Source organism: Idiotropiscis lumnitzeri, chromosome 8 (assembly GCF_059441095.1).
Source record: "Idiotropiscis lumnitzeri isolate Australia: NSW breed Sydney's pygmy pipehorse chromosome 8, RoL_Ilum_1.0, whole genome shotgun sequence".
In the NCBI taxonomy this organism is placed as follows: domain Eukaryota; kingdom Metazoa; phylum Chordata; class Actinopteri; order Syngnathiformes; family Syngnathidae; genus Idiotropiscis; species Idiotropiscis lumnitzeri.
The window spans coordinates 11892275-11916638 of NC_142398.1; the positions used below are offsets into that span (position 1 = coordinate 11892275).

At 40.4% G+C, this 24364-nt stretch overlaps 1 protein-coding gene across 7 annotated transcripts in view; it reads left to right on the top strand.

The window, feature by feature from the left end:
* The window catches only part of myh10 (myosin, heavy chain 10, non-muscle), a 35973-nt gene that overhangs the window by 1896 nt on the left and 9713 nt on the right, over positions 1–24364 (top strand). Inside the window, exons 2-24 of one of the 7 annotated variants that reach the window (XM_088302609.1) lie at positions 867–1250; positions 5491–5647; positions 11011–11038; positions 12276–12378; positions 12605–12634; positions 12864–12878; positions 13266–13283; positions 15618–15710; positions 15899–15962; positions 16052–16150; positions 16464–16607; positions 16917–17012; positions 17646–17764; positions 18988–19140; positions 19245–19418; positions 19507–19680; positions 20844–20958; positions 21127–21189; positions 23041–23234; positions 23391–23512; positions 23599–23668; positions 23749–23909; positions 24226–24334. In XM_088302609.1, the coding sequence (XP_088158735.1) occupies positions 906–1250; positions 5491–5647; positions 11011–11038; positions 12276–12378; positions 12605–12634; positions 12864–12878; positions 13266–13283; positions 15618–15710; positions 15899–15962; positions 16052–16150; positions 16464–16607; positions 16917–17012; positions 17646–17764; positions 18988–19140; positions 19245–19418; positions 19507–19680; positions 20844–20958; positions 21127–21189; positions 23041–23234; positions 23391–23512; positions 23599–23668; positions 23749–23909; positions 24226–24334 (2646 nt within the window). In that variant the 5' untranslated portion in view covers positions 867–905. The remainder of the gene's footprint in view (positions 1–866; positions 1251–5490; positions 5648–11010; positions 11039–12275; positions 12379–12604; positions 12635–12863; positions 12879–13265; positions 13284–15617; positions 15711–15898; positions 15963–16051; positions 16151–16463; positions 16608–16916; positions 17013–17645; positions 17765–18987; positions 19141–19244; positions 19419–19506; positions 19681–20843; positions 20959–21126; positions 21190–23040; positions 23235–23390; positions 23513–23598; positions 23669–23748; positions 23910–24225; positions 24335–24364) is intronic. The other 6 variants (XM_088302613.1, XM_088302611.1, XM_088302610.1 and 3 more) reach the window with 6 other exon arrangements.

Here is a 24364-nt window from a genome sequence, read left to right on the forward strand (position 1 = left end):
GACCATGTTTCCAAACTTTTGACAGGTACTGTGCGTCGATAAATGATCCAAATTTGCACATTCTTCCTACATTGCAATAAAATTCAGCAAAGGTTCGATTGTCTGATGTTTCTAAAAGATTACCCTTAGTGACTTATCCTTTTGTGTAGAGGTATGTTAAACATAGTTATTATAGTTTACGAAAGCAATTGAAATGACTAAAACTAAGACTGAAAAAAGTTTTTGTCTTTGTCAATTAATGTCATTAATACATGAGCTTTCGGGTTTTCGTGCTTGTCTGTCTGTCTATCGATCTGTCTGTCTCTTTTTTTAATGTAATCATGGTCCTTGAGGACTGCCCGGTGTCCGCAGGCACCACATTGACGGCATCTGTTCTATCGTGTGATGTTGGGCTATATTCATTTAATATTAGATTACAAGTTTTCATCCGATTAATCGAAAAAATAATCTTTAGTTACACCCCTAATCTCGAATGATTTTTCCACTGCAGTCAAGGTTTCCTTGGCTGATTTGAAATGGTTTGAAACGTTAGAGTGTGTGTGGGCTGGTTATGTACAGGGACGGAGGTGGAAGGCCTTTGAGGTCTGTGTGGGCATCAATATGTCCACACAAATACATAAAAGGATTGACGAATATCGTAAGTGAAGCAGAAGGCTTACATTTCCGTCATTTAGTCTGAACATTTGCTATTTTCAGTTTTGCAGTGGGGCCCTTCATATATTAGCCATTAAAAATTATTCATAAGAGCTTGTGACCGAATCTTGGAATGTTTTCCCTCAGGGCTGTTGGAGTCATTTTGTGCTTTCTTGTGTGAATGAACTCCACAAAACTTGTCTAACCCGTGATGATTTGTATCTCGGCTGCAGGTGGCCAAGCGAGGAGAGCTGCTTCTGGTAGGCGCGGCGATGTCACAGAGGAGTGGGCAGGAGGACCCGGAGCGGTACCTTTTTGTGGACCGCGCCGTGGTCTACAACCCGGCCTCACAAGCCGACTGGACCGCCAAAAGGCTGGTATGGATCCCGTCGGAGCGCCACGGCTTCGAGGCGGCCAGCGTGCGAGAGGAGCGCGGCGACGAGGTGCTCGTGGAGCTGGCGGAGAATGGGAAGAAGGCGTCGGTTAACAAGGATGACATCCAGAAGATGAACCCTCCCAAGTTCAGTAAAGTGGAAGACATGGCGGAGCTCACCTGTCTCAACGAAGCCTCCGTACTACACAACCTCAAGGACCGTTATTACTCAGGCCTCATTTATGTGAGTAGTTGTGCCCTACAGTGGTTACAAATGTCTTGCTTTACAATGAAACCACATTTATCACAGGAGATTCGTTCCATACAAATTCCATACTGTACCTGCAATAGGTGAAAATCTGAAACTTTGGCATCGGTGTCTCCCAAGTTCTTACTGAAGATGGCAAATCTCCAAAATGGGCCACAATCCACACAGATAACAACTCTCCTCACTTGATAAATGCCTACATCTTTGCTGAATCACACCCTCACATTGTTTTTCTCTGACATTTTCTCAGATAAGCCTAATTCGCATTACAAAGTAGATGTTTTAACTCTCCCCAGAGCCCATCCAGTTCATCAAGATTTACACACTATTTTTCTTTTTCAAAATGACTTTCAAATTTTTAACTTTTCTAGTATGTAAAGGGAATATACAATCTGTAGTAGGATCAAACGTCCAAACTTGTATTAACTGGACTGGCAATGTTTTTGGAGGCAGTGACAAAAAAATCACGACACATGAAGTTTTGTTTTTTAAACTTGCGAGGCAAAAAATATCAAACATGTTAGTTAGATACTCGCTTCAAGGTCTCATTCACTCAGCGAAAATGACACACACTTACAGGGTTAGTTGCACAGAGACCCCTAGCTTGAAATTTTTGGTACGCAAACAGAAAAGCTGCATACACATGCAAAGTAAACTCAACATGCAAACCAGCACACAATCTTTTTTGTCCTCTCTCATTGTTTGGATATTTCATAAGTTCCCCAAGAGAAAAGAAAATATGCTCAGTATAGCATCAAGCTTTATTGAGTCATTTGTGTGAGCGAGCCTTCACCCAGCCCACGTTGATGCTCTGGCGTTATGTGTTGTGTAAATTGGCTGGAAAAGCTTTTCACAGTCAGTGAATATATAACAATTATCGCAAAGTATCCCCTCCTCATGTGATTTCTTTTTTACAATGATCAGGGTCCTAAATTATGCTTTTTTTATTAAGCCTTTTTTATAAAGCCATTTGGCTCTTTCGGGCATCATAGCACTCCTGCTTTTGATAATCATTGCAGCTGTCCAAGAAGGGTTCTGTGCAAGTCTGTTTTATTGATGCCACTCTGATACATTATTGAATGCAGCCTGCTACTTGTCCACGCTCATCTTTAAGCAGAATTGATGAGGCATATTATACTAGGGGTTGAACGACCTCAGAATTAAAAAAAAAAAAACACATTTTTACACACACCGTGGTGATGATAATCAAATTGACTATGACAAATCAATGACGTTGTTTACATTACTTTTCCAGACGTCAACTGGTTGCGTGCATCTCCAAACGCAAGCTAACTCCCTCACTCTCCCGGGTGTCCTGTTACACAGGCCACACCCCCTCACTTATTCATGTAATCACATTCAGGCACTCTCTTTTCCAATCACGTTCCGATACCTTCACAGCATTGAAGAAAGTTGGAACTTGGGTATAACGCTAACCAATTCACACCACACAACTGCAGGTCTGCTATTTGCTACAGTATATGCTAACAGAACTGTAATAACTTTGTTTATTGATTTTTATCCCCGCAAATGGTACACTTGTCTTTACACTTGAATAAACAAATATAATCAAGGTTTTATGATACGACATTTGGAGCCTAGACTAAATTAATTCACTTTTGGGGTGAGGAGGGACAGCAATCAAGTCCTCTGAACAGATTGTGTTCAATAAGTTATTTCTTTCTATGCTCAGTTTGAGGTTTTTCTGAGACACTTTAGCTGTCTAGTGGGATTACACACAGCGCCACGCAAACTGTTCACTTTGGCACATTTGAAATTCCACAGTTGATTGCTTTTTTTTTTTTTTTTTTCCATCCGTTCGGTTTGGAGTGTTGAGCTTTACAGCGTTACCATCAGAATTCTTAGAAGCTTACTTGCTACTGTATTTTATGACATGTTAAGTGTCCGAGCTAAAATCCTGTGCTCGTAGCCAAGAAGTTGTCATAATTACAATTTGAAAGTTGTTTTAAGCAGTTCAATTTCACACTAATAATAGCTTGGTCCAGTTTGGCTTCTTGAGATTTAGAACAAAAATAGAACTATATGAATCTTACTGCTCCGTTGCGGGGGCCGATTTAGTTCGATGAAACGGGTAAGCACGCTTTCGTCTGTTCTGCGTGACTTTAGCATTCAGCAAGTGAGTTTAGTCCTGTTGTTTAAATGAAACACACAGGAGGAATGGTTTATCCTTGCCCATTGAGAGAAACTAAGGCCCCGTTGCTCAGCATTTTTCGTTTCACAAACATTTATTTGAGTGCCATTTAAGTGCCTGTATCAGAATCATAACAACAACCAGCCCCCCTCATTCACCACATTTTCTCATAATAGTGAAGAACTATTGTGCCTAAAGGGTCTGAAAATAGTATTAAAAGTGTTGAACTGTATTTCAATGTGATGAATGCTTTACTGGCTGGTGTCCAGTCGTGACTGCCCATCTAGGCGGCCAACCTCTCGCCCTCAGAGGCCCGCTAATCCCACAAATACCTCCTGGGGTCCTCTGTCAAGGGCAGCCAGCTGAGTCATTCCTGTCTCCCCGCTGCCCGTGGCCCATGCTGGGTCAGTAGCAGTGATCTGTCTGTCTGGCTCTGTGCCCACTGTCGGGGGTCCATGATAGGGTTACCGTGGCACCTAATTCCTACAATTGCTAATTCCTAGTCGATGCATGCAAAAAGGGTTTGAATATTAGCATAATTATTTATGAACATTCATCGATTTTTACATACCATGTGGTAAATACAATGTGTTGTTGGCTTGTAGCACACATCTACATCATAATATGCGCTCATGGAAGAAATGGGAGGGGTGGGGATATGGCGGCCGTCTGGTGATCGCAATAGAACGCAGAATGGACATGCATTGCAGGACTCATTCATGTCATTGAAATATGTGTGCGTGGAAGTTTTGTAAATGCACGTATTCTTTATTTGCTGAGGGGTCTCTGGGTATTTATTTATTAATATATATGGATCAATGCAAACAGAAAATAGTGGCAATGACAATAACAGTGGTTCTAACCACCCAAATAGGGACAATGCAGTATGATGGATGCTCCATGGGAATGTGTGGCTGGAACGCATTTAAAAATTTACATTTCGATTCTACATTAAAACTGTTTCAGTCCTCAACAAAACGATCTCACACCAACCAACCAAAGTGGAATAATTGTACATATGGATCCCTAATGATGATTTTGAGAAGTAACTGTTTGCCAGCAGTGTGCTTGTTTGAATTGTAGGTCTCAGTCTCCAATTGAGTGCCTGTAATATATTTTTGACCATCTATTAACAAGTAACGAAAACCCCAAATCAGTATGCTTTCATTATTGACCACCTGAAAAAACTGAATATACTGTACATACAAGTGACATGCACATATGTTACACAATACTAGAAAAATATTGCATCCATACAGTTTAGTTTGTCCTTGACTTACTGTAGTTTTACATTCAGGTCACCTCAACATTACTCCATTGTGTTGGTCAGCCGCTTTTTTTATAATATTTAATTTAATCGTCTTGCTTTTGGTCTGGTTTTGATTCACTGAGTTTGTTTTATATACCTAAGTTGTGTTGTTTGCATTGATGTTTTGGTGTGGAGACATTCATTTGCACATTCATTAAAATCCAACTAGCTTTGATAGTCTCATTCCATGTTTTGTTTTCTCTTCTTACATTGCTGCCATGACGCATATATGAACTATGGATTTAATTAACTGCATATTGTCAAGTAAGGATATTTTTTGGCCTCCTGAATCAAGACATTTGATCCCAGTCATAGATATGTGATTGGAATAGCCTTAATCCCTTCACTGTCTACTACACAGCGTCATGCACTCTTGATTTAATGGAGTGTTCAAGGATTAACCCTGCTAGGGCCGGTTTGTCTGCTGTCGCATGTCTGTTCACATAATGTAGCCGTAGTAGCAGTGGATTACCGCATCAGGCTCACGATCTGATTGTTGTCACTCATTAATAGATAACTGGGGAGAATTAGCACAATTTTTGGAGAAAAAAAAAGCCTGTTCACCAACTACACAATTTGTTAATATTGATACAAAGTGCATTACGTGTACAAGAAGCAGCAAGCGCTACATTGAGCTGCTTTTGGTGCTGAGTCACTGTCAAATTAGTCCTCAGCAACCCATGTTAAATTAACAAAATTAAAAAAAAATGGTTGCGTTTAGATTGACTGTATTTTCTTTGTTTTTGTTTTAATAGACATACTCTGGTCTCTTCTGCGTGGTCATAAATCCCTACAAAAACCTCCCCATCTACTCGGAGAACATCGTGGAAATGTACAGAGGCAAAAAGAGGCACGAAATGCCCCCTCACATCTACGCCATCTCCGAGTCTGCCTACAGATGCATGCTACAAGGTAAGTCGACTGCTGTCCATTTCCGTCACAAACGATAGAAAACGGCTTATGATGTACAATTGGACCATTTTTTTTAATCAAATACATCTACTCCCAGTATTTGATATCCCCACACTGGATGTGAGCATAACTTCAGATGATGTCACCGTCATTGTACGAAGATCAGTTCACTGTTTTTTTATAAAGAACTGACGTTCAGCCTTTTGTCTTGTTCTCATGAGTAAGGTTTTCTGGTTTTCTTCTTGGTGACTGTGTGGCTCACAGACAAAATTGTGTTATTGATTGCCTCAATTCAGCCCGAAACTAGTGACTGAAGTCCTTTACGTTGAATTGCATCTTCAAGCATCCTTGTAGTTGGCAAACATTCCGACCCTCTGAGTGAACAGTGACCGACTGGTCACAAACCATCCAGAACACAGAGTGTGACCCCATTCTGCTTGACAATCAGACCTTTGTGCGACAGAGATAGCCAACGAGTGATGGTGGTGACAAACTGGACGGCCCCTGTCAAAGCAAAACAGCATGATCTAGTTTTGTTACATAGGGCGGCATGGTTGTCGACTCGTTTGCACGATGGCCTCACAGTGCAGAGGTGCAGGCTTCGGTTCCAGCTCCGGCCTTCCTGTGTGGGGGGTTCCATGTTCTCCCTGTGCCTGCGTGGGTGTTCTCTGGGTAGTCCAGTTTTCTCCCACATTCCAAAGATATGCATGGTAGGTTGATTGAACACTCTAAAATGTCCCGAGTGTGAGCGTAGGTGGTTCTTTGTGTGCCCTGTGATTGGCTGACAACCAGTTCAGGGTGTACCTCGCCTACTGCCTGAAGACCGCTGGGATAGAATCCAGCACCCAAGCGACCCTCTTGAAGATAAGCGTCTTAGATAATGGATGGATTGATAGTTTAACATAGAGTTTGCCGATTATTCAGTTTAATCGATAACTTGTTTTTTTTTCGTTTTGTTTGGACTATAGTTTTAGAGGTGGAGTAGACCTCCACCTAATACCATAGTCTTGCAGCTGACATAGCAAAACAGTTAATTGTAGCTGCATTCAATTTGGCATAATTAATGTAAAAAAACAAAAACAACAAAAAACTAAGAAAAAAAACAAGTGTCATGAGAGTGAGATTTTTACCATTGAGGCTCACTTTTGTGCTCTGGAGGCTTCCAGTTTCTGCATCTTACTTGTGCCTGCGCAATCTTGAATTAGGATTTGCTTTCACATCATTAGTGATGTCACAAATGGGTCTTCTTTGCCCGTCTCTGAACACCCAAACTGAACAAAAGATAATATTGTATCTTCTGTATTTGAATACGCAACCTGCACAGCTTCATAATAGGTGGAAGGAGAGAAACACTGGAAGGCACCACCATTCTAACACATTTTATTGTTGTGATCGCATTGGAGTGAACAGCGTTGTACTTAGAAAAGGAGGTTTGTAGGTTGGAGATTAGTGGATGCCAGATGCTCTGTGTGACTGCCCTGAGCATCTCAACAAACTGATTAATATTAGTGATTATCCAGTTTGCTAGTAAAATACAAGTGTGTTGATGGCGCCGGTCGGAAAGCCATTAAACGCTACACATTGCAGCCAATATTGACATATTCGGGAGTCCATCCCCAGTGTGTAATTTTATTGACATGTTGCCAATTTGACTTGCATAAGAGATTTGTCAGAATAAGCGTAGCAGTCAGAAAATGTCAGTTGAGCATTTTTGCTATTGGATCAATTTGTATGATTGTTTTTAGATTGCATTGTCAATTGCAAGAATGCATAACATTTGGAGCTGGTTGCAAATGATGACATCCTGTACATCATGTTATTTGCTAACGGGTGTCTAAGTCTCACAGGCATCCGTTAATTAGCTCTACATTGCTGTACCGCCCACCAACGCTCTGGTGCACTGTTTAATGAGGTGTTACCAAACATTAATACGGTGTGTAATCGCACCAATAAAACTAAATGCACATCGTTTGTTGATTAATGCCCTGATTTTTCTCTTGATGTGATATATAACTATTTGAGTTATGGACTCTATACTGTCAGTGCATTATGAATAATAAAATCACATTGAAAGATGTCATGTCAGGATTTATGGGTTGCCAGCAAGCACGAGCACCCCTAGAAGAGTCCCGAGATGGGGTAGTTGGTCATTTTTTTTTTTCAGTGAGAAAGCCCTCCTCATTGAGGCCCATTGGTGTCAAGTCTTAAGGCCTCAACACAGCACTCCAATGTCAGCCATCGGTTGTCTGTATGGTGTCGCGCGCCATATTGTAAAGTCGGAGCCATTGTTGGGGTGTCTGGGGGTGTGGAGCTCCTTGACATCTACTCATAGAACGTATGACTAACGGAAGTTGTTAATCGGGTGCCAAATGTTCTTCCTGACTCAGAACAGCTAAGAATATCTTATGAAGTGCTTGGGAATGTTTATAATAACAGAGAATAAGGTTTTGCTCCACCTGGTAGCAATTCTAGCACACAGTAACAGCGCTCATGACCCTTTGAACCAAGAACCTAAAACCTTCACCTTCAGTAAACAATACCACACACATCGTGCAGGAAATTTTGGGGATTCATCACATGTAGCATCTAGAGTAGTTACTGATATTAACCAATGCAACTATCGTGCTGTTACTCCAAAACAGCTGGGCCAGAAATGATGGGAATGATGCATCCCATTAGCCCTTAAAAGGTCGAACAGACGTCCGGGAGTTGTAGTTCTCTTTATGTGCATCGTACACAAGCGACATCATCAAGCAGCAGCTTCTAGGAGACGACTTTGGGTGTGTCTTTTGGGTCAAATATCTCACCTGCTCTCAACCTGAAATGCAAAGCTAGGTAAAACATCCTTTTCTTTTTTGTTTCATATATGAAAAAAATATCGACAGTAAAAAGTATATTATTATGTGCATCTTCAAATTTGTTCAGAGTGCCAAGGAGTATTCTGACCATTAGTACCCAAATATGTCTTCATGTTCTCCTCGTCAGTCACCTATTTTTGCATTTACCCTTCTCCAGCCAGCTCTTGGCTACCTTACTGTCTGTCAGAACTGATTTTGTTATAGAACAGATATCTTCATTAAGTAGAGATCATTTTCTTCAGTTTGCATGAATACCTTGATGGAAATTAAAAACATTATTGGCTGAGTTTCTTATGCAGTATGTCAGATTTCATAGCCGTCTCCACAAAAATGTTCCACATAGGAACGCAAATACCGAGGATCTCTACTGCATATGTTTCCATTTGTAAAACTGTGGCTGACAAACACCAGCCCAAACTCTACTGACACCAGTGGTCTTTGTCATTTTGCTCCTGAAATAAATGACTTGAATCCATTCACCACTCAAACCTCACTGTTGACATCATGACAATTTTAAATGTTCCAGTCGCTTCTTTCCAGGAGGAAGTGTATCACGATGTGTGGAAAATGTATTACAATATGTTCATGACGTTCAGTAGAACTTACCGCACTATCATTTTATTAACATTTAATAAACAATCATAAAATATACACCACACCCGTACAATACTCAAAGAATGACTATAAATCAGCAAGTACTTTTAATTCTTTTTAAATTGTCTTCTAGTTTGGATATTTGATAACACGCATGCAGTACTAACAAATCGACTAGTTTGCAGGGAGTCTTGAGATTGTCTGTGTCATTGATATACTGTATAATAGTGGTGGAAATGTTAGCATATGAAAGCGAAGAGACGGGATCCCATCTTTCCACTGTACCAGGATTCAGAACGATAAAGAGCAGCTATCTTGAAACGGTAAGATACGATCTTGCTTTCTTAGGATTTGTGAGGCAAAGACGACTTTGTCACCATCTTTTTACTCTCTATATGTGTGTTTCTCATAGATCGCAAAAAAAAAAAAAAAAATCATGTTAACTTTGAAACTTCAAACTCATTCCAACATTCACCATTTATACAGGTGCCCTCCTGGCTCTGATATAACCTTGGTTACCACGTTCTATGTCACTGCCATTTGTACAGAAGGCCAACCTAGAAAAGCGGAAGAGAAATCCAAACTTTGACTGTTTAAGCCATTGGCAAGTTCCGTGGCGTATCACTGATATGATGCAAATCATTTATGTAGATTGTCTATGAGATAATGAAATGCTTGGTGCTCAAGAATAATTGGATAGGACTAAAATGGAACCTGCTAGATGCTGCTAAAATTCAAATGGCCTAATTGTCAAACCGCATTCTCTTTTTGTGAAAGATTCAAATTCTGATCTGAATTCACAGTGGATATAAATAACGGAAAATCATTCATGTGATCCTGTGCAAAGCCTTTGAACAGGGTGTGTAGACCTTTTATATCCACTGTTACTCTGGAATGCATGGATAGATTTTTTTTTTGCAAACTCTGTCCTTGATGAAAAGGCCGACGACTATAGGTGTGTGCGTGTGGCCACAGCGCCTTGTCGCAGAATTTAACGGCAGGAAGTTCCCAGTCAATGCCAGGAAATCCAGATTGCCCCTGATGATTCCTCCAGCTGTGTCCTCATTCAAATACTTTTCCAGTTTCCACATAGTCAGCTCTTCACCTCAAGCTGTCAAGTTGTCAGTGCTTCAGCAACGTAGTATGTTGACATATACACAAGACAGTTGGGGAAAGTGATTCTCGAACTAGTCACGATTAAATTGAATCAATGTCAGACAATGAAATCCCCTACCACCACTTTCTCTTACTTCCAACAATCTGTGCTTTGGTAATTATGTCTAACCAATAACTTATTCCTCCACCGGAGTCACTCGCTGCGCATTCATAAATGTGGATGAGACCATGATGATGATCTCACAGCAAGGATTTCATTGATTAGCGTGGTCAAGTGATGTTTTGTTTCTATAAATCTAATATTTGTTTTTCTTGCTACTGAAGTCAGCCATATGGCAAGAGCTTTATTAGCTGGTAAGGCTTTGTATTAACATTAACTAATCTTACATTTGTGTTTCACAAATTGAAAATTATAATTAAAGTAATATTCATCGCAATATAGCCTGTATTATATTGTCGATACTATATTTTATTCTGTCATTGTGCTATTAGTAACTCAATGACACACTTGGCAATTTAATTGGGGCCGCCTATTGGAGGAGGTCACTTTTTGAAACAATGCAGTCAAAATTTCCAGCTGGACCTTATCTTCCTTGGAAAAAAAATACTTTGAATTTTTCATGTGACCATTTTGAAGGCAGCTCTCCAGTAATCTTATCACTATTGAAGTCGCGTGGCTTCACAGTGCCACTAAGGCGCCTTGGTTGGGCCATTTCAGTACAGGGCCACTGGAGACTGCGTCAAAGACAGACTGCTGAGGCTGACTTGCATCTTTCTCTTTGTTGTTTCCCACAGATCGAGAGGATCAGTCCATTCTGTGCACGTGAGTCCACACACTGCATAGTCTTAGACTGTTACTGAAATTCGAACAATTACACATGAACACACGTGAATTTGAAAGTAACAGACATATAATTAGTGGCTCTTAGTGGAGCAGCCAGCGTCGCAAGGTCAAGAGTGTTGACTTAGGTGTTTGTGACACTAACCAGACTGTTACTTGAAAGAAAAGCATTTTGGACATTTTTGTCACAGAGCCATCTGGCTTTCATACCATCGAGACTATGCAGATGTCAGGAATGAAGAAAAATTCCAAAGTTATCAAGACCTAAACCATGCCACAGCTCTGTCTGCTCTCCAAATAGAAGCTGGCGTCTTATTTTGTACTTCTATTTTTACATTGGCTGCAAATACCAAATTGTAGTCGCCCTTTTACCAAATTTGATTTTCGTCGCCAACATTTGTCGTCCCAATATTTTGCATCCGACAAGAATCTCATCTCATCATCAACTGAGGAATCAGAGCTTGAACAAAATGGCAGTGTTTAAAATAATAGTGATATAATATATTTGGATATTTATTTGTCATAAAATTATCTTTCAGAGCTGGACATGGTGACATTATGTGCCCAGCCATATTAAAGTTTTTTTTTTTTTTTGTAGAAGTATGTGCATGACATATAAGACATGATTACATGTGGAATGTCACACACAGCACTTTTATTTTCAACACATGATACTTTGCATGAATCCCTCCACCATTACTTATGCTTTAGCCGTATTTACATTGACCCACAATCACTCACCCTGAAGAGTCCAACACATTTTTTTGCATTCTTGGCATGCGCTAATTTGCATTTACGGTAAAACCCCAGACGCGCTTTAAATCTCAAGAGTCCCTCAATTTTTTTTTTCTTTCTTTTTTTTTTTTTAGAGCTTACACGACTTTAGAGGATTTCCTCCCTCTGTTTTTGTTTGCAATACCGCAGAGGGAGCAGTAAAAGGCAAGCTTGACCTTTACAAAACTACAATTTGCAAAGCTAGACCTAAGCTAAGCTGCATACTGCTCCCGTGCAACCCTGTGTCTTTTTGCTATTGCCAAGAGCACTTTTAGCTCCATGTCTGAAAGTGCCTACAAATGTGTGCAGCTGTCTCCTCTGTATTGACGTTTTATTTATTTATTTTTTATGGTAGAGACAGAGACGGGATGGATTTGTAGTTCATTCCAGGACAAGCGCTTGCCAAAGCGTGTTCTGGGCCTTATGTTCTTTTTGTCTCTCACAGTGGTGAGTCTGGAGCTGGCAAGACTGAGAACACAAAGAAGGTCATCCAGTACCTGGCACATGTTGCCTCCTCGCACAAAGGAAGGAAAGACCACAACATTCCAGTGAGTATTACCTGAACAATTTTATAAACCCAAACCCCACCCCCTGAATCCACCACCCCCAAATAAATCAAAGAAATCAGTATGGATGTCCACGTAATTAAATGGCATTCATGCTGTGATTGCTTGAGAGTTTTCTGATAGTCAATGAGTTATCTTCCATGACTGTGGTCAGCAGATCTGTGCATGCAATCTAATACTTTCCAATTTGTTCATTTGTAACAAACAGCCAGAATCTCCGAAACCAGTGAAGCTCCAGGCAAGTCTCTATCTTTTATTTATTATGCACTTCATTTCATTTATGTGCACGCAACACCCAAACAGTCTTTCACTATCGTGATCAAATCTTTGGTTGACACCAGCCAATAGCTAGTTGGAGGAAAAACAGCCCTTTCAAAATTATGACAACTTAACAAGCATCGAAGACGGTTTTCACAACACTGAAACATGGCATTTACATTGTGTTCACTTTGTTTTTATACTGTCAGGCGCAAAATGCAGTTGTAAGTACTTTTTTGTAAGTTGGCATGTACTTTCAAAATTCCATGATTGTGTTTCACGTACATATGTTGTCTATGTGAATGTGCCATTATGTAATGTTATGTGCTTGTCCGTTTTTGTTAATACAGTGAACAGTTACACGTTAAAGAATTTTATTGGTTCCTTTCTCTAAGTGTCACATCCAAACATTTAGCCGTCCGTCTGAAACAATAGCAATAATTCAGGTTATAGAAGATTGCAAATCTTGTCGGACCAATACGAAGATCCGTTGTTATTATATTCCCTGTTGGCTGCATTTGGATTCTTCATTTCTCAAATTGATTATATCGTGACAATGTAATTCTTGACTTCTCATGATAATAACACTTGAATCCCCTCATCTCCTACAGAATGGAGCCCTGTTTTATGTGAGTAGAATGTAGCTTTTCACCTGACTCACCTTACTTATGAAACAATGCGAGATGGCTGGTGGGGCGTTGGCTATACCTACTCTGCTTCCTTCCACACTTTGCTCATACAAAGTCTATTAACGCTTTCAAATCTGGTCTTCAGTTGGGCTATAGCTGCTTTTCATCCGCATGCATTCACTTGCTGTGGTTGTCCTTTATTTTCAGCATAGCCTTACCTGAGCTGATGGAGTGAGCAGCAGCAGTCTCACTTGGGCACGAATTGCACTGCTGCCGCTTTATTAATCTATCCCATTTACATTGTAATCTTAAAAGTGGAATTAAAATGTTTTGTCATAGTAGTGGTTAAGATATTTTTTTTAAATTTGCATGACTGCGACTCAGCGATTTACTATGCCCCTCCTCATTTGTCATTTAAGTTTACATGGTGTTACGAGTGTTTCATTTGAACACATCAGTAATACTGTGTAAAACTTGTATAACCGTTCATAATGTTGAAATGGTATGCTGTACTTACTATTTTTTTTATTTCTTTTTATGGCCTGAAAATGTTTGTCATAACAGTATTTACTTTAATTGGTACTTCAATACCACGTTAACAAATAAAGTTAGTAGTATACAATATAATGGCATGTTATGACAGGCATATAAAGTTGCGTTATGTAGCTATGGTAGAAAAGAAAATCGAGCACTCCCTTTATTCAGCACATGGAGCCCGATCATTAACTTGTTCTTGACCGAATTGAAGTACTTTTTACTCATTCCAAGCAGCGGCCTTTTACTTTGCTAAGTGAACATTTTTTGTGCCCTCCAGGGCAGATGTTTTACCAGGGAGTAGTAGTGAGTACACATCCTCAAGTGGAAAGATTTAGTGGAGCAGTTTGACTGATCCTCTTTGACTCTTCTGAATCTGTCCAGTTTCCTTCGTGGCATGCCAAAAATGCCTCTGTTACGGGGAGACGCAAAGTTGTAGCTAAGGCAGCGATATGCAGAGAATGATTGAATAATTAGAGGGCCTGAGAAAGACTGGCCGTACAATTCAGTAGAAGCTGTGCAACAATTGGACTCACTTGTGGAGGCAGGCTATGGTCAGACACACTACTAACTCCCATTGCAGCAGAAATGTGGGTCAGCTAAAGTGGACCCCCTCTGGGCTTTATAATCGGCTTGTCTTTTTTTGTGTTTTCTTTGTGAGCCAAAGGAAAAACACATTTGAGTAGAGGTTTTCAATTCACAATTCCAATCTGCAGCACATGATTACGGTGCTAACTAAAAACAGATAACTGTACTCGCCCCATCTTTTTAGCCAGTGCCAAACTTCAGTCCAGCTGTTGAAAGACTCAATTAAAAATGATGAAAATCTTCTTTCCAAGTCTGACATCACATGTCTCAATGCTGATCCATCAGTGTTCCCCTTTGTGGAAAAATGGCCCCCTTTGAGCTTCTGCAGCTATTCTTAAAATTTGGCAAAAAATATTCTCCAGGAAAAAAAAAAATCCTTTCCCTCAACATTTTTTGAATTCTCTGGTTAGGATTTAGCTCACAATGTGGCTTTAGATGGAAACAGTAAATGGGCCACATGTTTAAACAGCTGCACAAATAGTATATTTATTTATTTAGCTTCTCAAAAGTGTCCAGTTTGACTGCCTGTTCATGGAAAAAGTCTCTTTCGTCCGTGCGCGAGCGCCAGAGAAAACATTTCTCAAGATAGTCTCTTGCCAATTATGTCAACTTTTTGCTACATGCTAATTCAAAGTTCGCAAGGAAAAATATCTTTAAAAAGACCAAACCTTTTTCCCCCCAACATTATTATGCTTAGTATCACCAAAAGTTCCATTGATGTACCAAACAATCAGATTTTTACTGATACAATATTGTTCAGTTGCAATCACAATTATAACAATACCTCAAAACTATTACAGGCCGTCATTATTTATTAGAAGGTTGTACATTTTCAAAATTGATGTTCAATTCACTGCCAACATTTTGTTTTCATCTTGACTAATTGTTGTCTTTTCAAGGTTTATGAGTTTTGTAAAGAAATTCCTTATGTGAGAAATAAACAATTGCTTAGAATTGCTTTTTTCCCCCCGCTTGCTCCTACCATAAGCTGTCCATCTTTATTTTTTCTACTTACACATGTTCAATGTCTCTGTCTTGTCTCTATAAAACACATGACCTCCAGATGTTTGCTATGTGTCTGCATGGAACACTTTTTTATTTTAACTTGGAACATCAAAGCCCCATAATAAAGTTCTCACTGTTCTTGTTCTTAGTTGAAATTGTGTTGTCAAAGCATCACTATTTCACCCTCTGTTTTTTTTCCCCCCACAGGGTGAACTGGAACGTCAGCTTCTACAAGCCAACCCCATCCTCGAATCATTTGGAAATGCGAAAACGGTGAAAAACGACAACTCGTCTCGTTTTGTAAGTGCAAGATATTTTGTCATTCTTATGTTTTCTAAATACTAAATGTCAACAGTATGTCATCGCCTTGTCGGATCATAGCACGGTTCCAATGTTTAGTTGTGTTAGCAGCAACAGCATGCTGATGAGATGATTTGATGAGCACTACATTCTTGAGCACTTCCCGAAGCCTCTGTTTTCTGTTGCAGGGGAAATTCATCCGCATCAACTTTGATGTCACTGGATATATTGTTGGGGCAAACATTGAAACATGTATCCCTTTTTTTGACATCATACTTGTTAAGAAGGAAATTAAAGCGTCAAATGTTTAAAATAAAAATCCTTGACCTATTGATCGTCAGATTTATTGGAGAAGTCAAGAGCGATCCGCCAAGCCAAAGATGAACGCACCTTTCATATTTTTTATCAACTCTTGGCCGGCGCCGGAGAACACCTCAAATGTGAGTATGCAACATGTCATGGACGCTCCTTTTTATAGTCCTCTTTAAATGCACATTGTTGTGCTGCCTCTTGCTTGATGTATACAGTTTATGGAAAGGTTACAATATTTTATGTTATGCATTTAATTATATGCTTAAAAAAAATGTATCGATTTGGAGAAGGCCTTTTTGTTTGCAAGGCCCGCAAAGGACGCTTGGATGAGTTTGATGTGGGCGAAATTGAGAACCCACACCTAACTCATGCCAGTTTTTTGGCATACCCCCTTTGTGGCCATGCTTTTGAAGGTTTATGGTTGTATTCTTGCGTCTATAGCTGACCTGCTTTTGGAGGGATTTAACAACTACAGATTCCTGTCAAACGGCAACATCCCAATCCCGGGCCAGCAGGATAAAGACAACTTTCATGAGACAATGGAGGCCATGCACATTATGAGCTTCTCCCACGACGAGATTCTGGGTATGTTTCCATTGGTTAAAGAGGTGGTGACTATGAACAAGACGTTGACGCGTGAGCATTTTAACAATTTGACAGATTAAATATTGGAGTGCCTGCTAGCCTACAGTTTAGCACATCTTACTCGCAGTTCTGCGGTTGGTCCCAGCTCACCTGCATACCTAATGATGACAATTGCCAATAAAAATTTATGTTTTTTTTTTGTTTTATATTGTCCCAATATAGTTTGAGATTAGTTATTTTAGCCCAATTTTTGTTTAGCATAATTATTTTTTTACATGTCACATTTCTCCTGGTTTGTCATTTTCCTAGCCATGTTGAAAGTGGTGTCCTCGGTTCTTCAGTTTGGGAACATTATCTTTAAGAAGGAAAGGAACACCGACCAGGCCTCCATGCCTGATAATACAGGTAAACAAAGTAGATCAATTTGAATATTAAGAGTTGATTGATGTACATTTAAAACACTGCTTTCATATCTGAATTCAGATTTTACCCTCAAACAAGCAATTTTTTTTTTTAATACTACTTTACATTGTGATCTGCATGCCCGAGCAGCAGGACGTAGATGTATACACTTTCTGTCCTTGAACCTCTGCAACCTACTATTAATGCACATCATTCTGAAGATTTCCACCTCAGAGGAAATGGGGCCCAGTTTCTCCATATGTGGCCAAGCATAGCTGTCCGTTTAACAGGGAGAGAGAGTAAGACAGTGGGGGACTGAGCCACAAGTACCAATGATGAAGCTAGGCAAAATATTCCCAAACGTGACTAGCGGGATCCAGAACTAGGGAATGTTATTTCTCGGAGAGGCTTGCTGGCTGATCTAGACAGCTCCAGGCCGTTCCATTGTAATGTATATGAATGGGTGCAAACTGTCACACGATTTCAGGAAAGACTTGGTTGCGAAAGTATCATAGATTAAGGTCTCTTTGTTTGAATCCTTTTTGGAAATGTTATCATATGTCAATGTGTCAAAATAGGACTGCGAAAGAGCCCTAATGTATGTTTTTTTTTTCTATCCCTTCTTCCATTTCCCAGCTGCTCAGAAGCTATGTCACCTCTTGGGTATGAGTGTCATGGAGTTTACCAGAGCCATCCTTTCTCCAAGGATCAAAGTGGGAAGAGACTATGTCCAGAAAGCCCAAACCAAAGAGCAGGTCTGTCTTCTAAAAAGCACTTTCATGCTTTTTTCTTTATTGCAGCAACACTAAAAGTACGCCTTTCCTACAGCTTCTGCATATATCCCCTTTGTCCAGTATTTGGACAAAAATCTAGTCAGTTGTTCTGATAACATTTGTGAGTCCTACAAACATGCTGTTTTTCCTCAAATAGTGGCCACCCCTGAAATACAGTGTATTAGTGTGCAGTCAGAGATCATCACAAGTGCCACACAAATGGGAACATTTATTTACGACATAAATATACGGGGACATATAATGGCAGGCATAACAATTAAATGCTATTCCTCTAGATGGCAGAAGGTACATAAATCATCTCTGTATCCACTTTTTCTAATATTTGTATTTGTTTTCTGTGCAATAATATTTTCTTTTCCAGTGTACAATATGGGCTTTGGCTCATTAAGGTTTGGGAAACTAGACACCATGCCTTAATCCAGGTGTGGGAAAACTACGGCCCGGGGGCCACATGTGGCCGTTAAACGTTTTAATCTGGCCCGCCGAATTTGAAAAAAATTAAATAAATAAACCTTGTTGTTTTATTTTCTAAATACTGTGGTGTGTCAAAGACAGATATTTTGTTGTCATGCTTTTGTTCATTTTCATTTAAAATTTTATGTATTTTCCTTCTCCGATGAGGTGAGGTGACCAAAACACTCCATCCATCTCCTCTGTCAAATTTTAGAACCCATTGTGGCCCGCCAATCAAAATGTTTGCCCACCACCCCTGCCTTAATCAATCAGTCATCGACTGGGTTATCCATTTGAATAAGTGTAGGAAATAAATTGACAGTTAACTTCTGAGCTCATTTCAACTATTAAACAATTGCTAACCTAAACAGCAGCACTGACTTAGAAATATAAACATGAAATGACGTGTAGGAACTTAGGTATGTTCTAAATGAGTTCCCTGCATACTATTAAAGATGCTCTTACGTTATGTGACAATTCCGTCCTTACTGATAATTAGCGTTCCACATACAGGTGCACCACAATGTTGTGTGCGTCCATGTTAATGTTCTGGGATGCCACGTAACTTTGACATTCCAGACGGCCTCTGTCAATATTGCCCTTTTCACTGCGTTTCATTTCATTTTCATTTGCCATAATGTGTAATATAGAATACCGATAAATATAGCTGGATCAGGAACTGTTTGTGGAAATTGTGTTGTACTGTCTGACCACTCTGGTGCTTGTAACAGGCTGACTTTGCAGTGGAGGCCCTGGCTAAAGCAACCTATGAGCGTCTCTTCCGTTGGCTGGTCCATCGCATTAACAAAGCTCTAGACAGGACCAAAAGACAGGGGGCCTCTTTCATCGGCATCCTGGACATTGCTGGATTTGAGATCTTCCAGGTTTGACCCCTTCCATTGTAGCATTGTTTGTGTCGGTTTTGTCCAGTTATAGGTCAAGGAAATGCTCATGGCGCCTCCCCCACCCCATCTTTTTTTTTTAACAGCTCAACTCGTTCGAGCAGCTCTGCATCAACTACACTAACGAGAAGCTGCAGCAGCTCTTCAACCACACCATGTTCATCCTTGAGCAGGAGGAGTACCAGAGGGAGGGAATCGAGTGGAGCTTCATCGACTTTGGCCTCGACCTTCAACCCTGCATCGACCTCATTGAGAGGCCGGTCAGTAGTGAACTGAAATTGTCTTGTTGTTTGCTGATGGTGAAAGATTTTATTGCAAGTGTTTGAAGGCATGTTGCTGTTCGTCCAGGCAAACCCTCCAGGGGTGTTAGCTCTGCTAGATGAGGAGTGTTGGTTCCCCAAGGCCACAGACAAGACCTTTGTGGACAAGCTGATTCAGGAACAGGGAACACACACCAAGTTCCAGAAACCGCGCCAGCTCAAAGACAAAGCTGACTTCTGCATCATCCACTATGCAGGAAGGGTATGTTCAATAAATGAATCATAGATGTGTTTTTGGAGAATTTCAATGTGTTTAGTAAATACTTGCTGGGGGCTGGACTTAAGTATTTTGTTTCTTCTATAATTATCTACAAGTGGAAAGATGGTTGTGGTCAGAACTGATCTGATGTGAGCTTCTCCTGTGGTTGAAATCGGGGTGGAAATACCGCTCTTGGCATTATGCTGCGTTCTGTTCCATAATGCCGTCTATCACACAGAGTGAGGCCTGGTGAGGAGGACATCTGCTTAGTATTACAGGGACTGCGTCTTACACTACTATCATTGAAAACCACAAAGATTTGCACTTTTGTGTGGGTGGAAAGAATTCTGAAGCGCACAACCACCTTGCCAAATGTTCAGTATTAGGTATGCAAGAAATAAATGATCTGGTGTGACCTGAAGAGTTCACTATGATTTGTGCATGATGGCCATCCGAAATCTTTCCTGGCACTATCAAAAATGTCTGTTTATTACATCCACTTGACCGTTTTATTGTAAAGCAACCTGAAGCATGTCACCAATGATTTTAAATAACTCATCTTTATTGTTTACATCACCTTCAGCGGAGACAGTCTAATGTTAGCTGTCCACTATTTGGGGTGAAATGTTGCTGAAATGCCATTAGTTGTCATGGTCACTAGTCCTTTTCTGACTAAGCATCTTTGCCTGCATCCTCACTTCATGATACAATACTACATTAGTGCAATTTTCCTAATTGTGTGGCTTATGATTTTATTTCAAATATGATTATAGTGATTATCAATAATAATAGATGCATCCATTATACATGTCTGCATTGCACACTTTTGCATGGTAGTGGTAATTCACTCTAGCAATAAGATTGCAAAGTGTGCCCAAGTACAATATAGGTTGCCTAGTGTGAGTGCACCCTGAAGTCCACTATTTTGGCATGAATTCCATTGAGAGAAAAAAAGTTGTTTTTATTGATAGCACTTTTCCTTATCAAGGTCACAGGTTATCTCAGCTGATCTTGTGTGATAGTTGTAGTACACTCTGGACAAGATGCCATGTGTCAAATTACTTTCTGGAATTAACAATACTGATTTAGATGGATGGAGAAGAAGTGTCAAATTGGAGAAATACTCCATCACAAATTTGACACAGTTCTGTGGTGTCTTTCTTCAGGTGGACTACAAGGCCGATGAATGGTTAATGAAGAACATGGACCCTCTCAATGACAACGTGGCCACGCTTCTGCATCAGTCCACTGACAAATTTGTGGCGGAGCTGTGGAAAGATGGTGAGTCATTTCAAACTTTAACTATAACAACAATTAGGTCAGAACAATTCACCTATTAAGGGCTTCACTTAACCCAGCGACCCAACTGCTGGATCTGCCTCGTTGAGCTAATTTCTAAAACTTCTTTAACATCCCTCCTCCCTTCTCTGTCTCTGTCTGTGTTTATAGAGATTCAGACCATTCAAAGGGCTTCATTCTATGACAATGTCACTAGTCTGGATGAGCCAGCAGGTGAATAGTAGTGCCATAGCAGACCTGGGCCAAAATAGTAGTTGCATTATGATACCAACATGCTCAAGCGTCAAACACAGCAGGTTGAAGTGACAGCCTGTCTGTACATTTTAGCCCAGATCTGATGGATCTATGTGTCATGCTTCAGACAATGTTGCCATTTGCTTCCAGGCTGCATGGCTCCATGTCTTGGCCATAAGCAGTAGCACTAAGCCTGAGCTAGGCTAGAGTATAGCTGCCTTTAGTTGTCCTAGTGTGCTTTGTCTTTTCATATGGGTCTTGTGATTTGTTTTATTCTCAAACGAGCTTTTAGGGTGTAGTGCAGTTGTTCGGAGTTTGGTTGTGTTCCTGCTCTCGTAGTGTGATAACAAGAAAGGAGGTAAATCAAGGTCTCTACTGAAGTAACATTTCATGACATTCATTTCTCCGCCTTTTCTTTAGTAGCGGCCAATTGAAACCAGATGCCGTTTGTGGTGTTTGTGTGGGCAATGAGCTGAGTGTTGGAGGCTTCGCACAGCCGGCACACATTGCATTGCTGCAGTCTGCCACTCATTAAAGTCTTGAGACCATAATTCGCCCAAATGAGTTGATGTGTCACTTTGGGAAGCTTTATTACTATTTGTCTGCTCTGCAGAGTTCATGTGCTTCAGATAGACGAGACATATTTGTTGTCATGTGATTGAGACAAAACACTCCAAATTTCTCAGGCATGTACTCTTGACCTGAATTGAAGTTTAAAGGAATGTTTTTGGAGCAGAGTGCAAAGACTGTTGCTCACGTTAACAAAAACACAATTGGATACCTCACTTCAAACTCCACATAGTTTCAAAAAGTAGTGACTGCACACTCTAAAAACACTTGGGTAAAAAAATAACCCAATTTTGGGTCAAAAACAGACCGATCCACTAATTGACAAATGCTCAATTTGAAACACATTTTTGCGCTGTGATGCATAAAACAGCACGATTTTTAGGGTTGCATTGTACAAAACTGTTTTTCCCAAAAAGAAAGTTGGGCCAAATTGACCCAAGTAGTAGAGCTGTCCATTTTTTTTACCCAGTGCACTTCACACTAGAATGGCTTAGGGTTGAGTCAGGTCAATAATAATAATAATAATAATAATAAAAGTTGACTTTTTTTTAATGACTGGCAGAAGAAATACTTTGCAATGAACTATATGCACAGACAATGAACATCTATTAGGAATCTATTACACAATAAAAGACAAGAGCATCAAGACGTGTGCTGGGTGACGCGTGATGGTATTTCCAGCCAAAAAGTCCTCTCACTCGGTGTCCTCTCACTTGCCGCTGGGTAACTTTTGGACAAGGGGGAACATGCACAGCAGTTGGTTCTATAAGGTTGGAATTTCCCCAGCACACCTGCAACTCTAATGAGGATAAGTAGCACAAACAAATAGACAGATGCAAATAATCACGGACCTCTTCATGTGTGGTGCAATAATTCCCTGCTCTTTTTCGATTTGATAGACTGGGCCAAAATCTCTGTCTTTATATCTATTCTTTATATTTTCTTGGTATCTGGGGATTTCTTTCTAATTTTACGTATTAAAGTTTTTAGTTCTGAATCAATGTGTGGTGATTGATACGCAATTTAGGAATCACTTCCTTATTGCAAGCTTACATAACTTATAAGTAAATTTTAAAAAATAGTTCACAAGTGAGCGTTAGTCAGAATGCCATTTTGTGTGCCTGCTGCTGTCTTCCGGTCATTTGCAGTGTTTCTGTCATCCATCTGCATCGGGCCTTGTTGTAACAACATCACCACATTGCACATTCACTCTGTCAAGTCACATGGTTCTAACCAGTTCTCCCCATCTCCGTCCACCAGTGGATCGCATAGTGGGCCTGGACCAGGTGGCAGGCATGAACGAGACGGCGTTTGGCGCCACCTACAAAACAAAGAAGGGCATGTTTAGGACGGTGGGTCAGCTCTACAAGGAGTCCCTCAACAAGCTCATGGCCACGCTGAGAAACACCAACCCCAACTTTGTCCGCTGTATCATCCCCAACCACGAAAAACGAGTAAATGCATACTTCAAATCTACAATACTTGTATTTAGGCAAGACAGAATGCGTGTTTTGTCATTTTTGTGGAACATTTTGCTTGTCAAAAAATCCGTTTCATAAACATTCGTTGGTTTTGGTCTCCGTCTCACTTGATTATTTTTCTTCTTCCAGGCAGGTAAACTGGAGCCTCACCTGGTTCTGGACCAGTTGAGGTGTAATGGCGTTCTTGAAGGGATCCGTATCTGTCGACAGGGCTTCCCCAACCGCATTGTCTTCCAGGAGTTCAGACAAAGGTGACATGCAATCCCCTCCACCCCCATCTGTTTTTTTTGTGCATAATATCATTTTAGTTGACTTTTGTGTTCTCTTCTGCTGACAGATATGAGATCCTCACTCCCAACGCTATCCCCAAGGGCTTCATGGATGGGAAACAAGCTTGTGAGAGAATGGTAACGTGTGTTTGCTGGATGTAATTGTTCGTTATTGGACTCTGATGTCACTGCAGCAATTTTCTGTATTCCTTTTCCAGATCCATGCCCTTGAGCTGGACCCCAATCTGTTTCGCATCGGGCAGAGTAAGATCTTCTTCAGAACTGGTGTACTGGCTCACTTGGAGGAGGAGCGTGATCTAAAGATCACTGACATCATCGTTTACTTCCAGTCTGTGTGCCGTGGATATTTGGCACGCAAGTGAGTAACACAGTCATCTCTTTATATGATAAATACGTTTATTTATCTTTCTCAGGGAACAAAAGTAAATTACATACTCTTATGTCTGTCAAACAATAGATAATCTTTATTGTAAAATCTGATTACATTTTGCCTCCATTCGATCTGGATGAAACTTGACCTCCTCTTAAGATCCTGTCGTAGCTGCTCACTCAATTGATTTTACAGGTGACTAATAGTCGAGGTCTGTGCTCTCTGAGTGCTCTCTAACTGATTTTTAAAGATAGCCCTCGGCAGGTACCATGATAAATATTAATGTAACATGTTTCGCCTGTAGGGCCTTTGCAAAGAAACAGCAACAGCTCAGCGCCCTGAAGGTTCTCCAGAGGAACTGTGCTGCTTACCTGAAGCTTCGACACTGGCAGTGGTGGAGGCTCTTTACCAAGGTGAGGAAACCCAAACTTGATTCTTCCAGC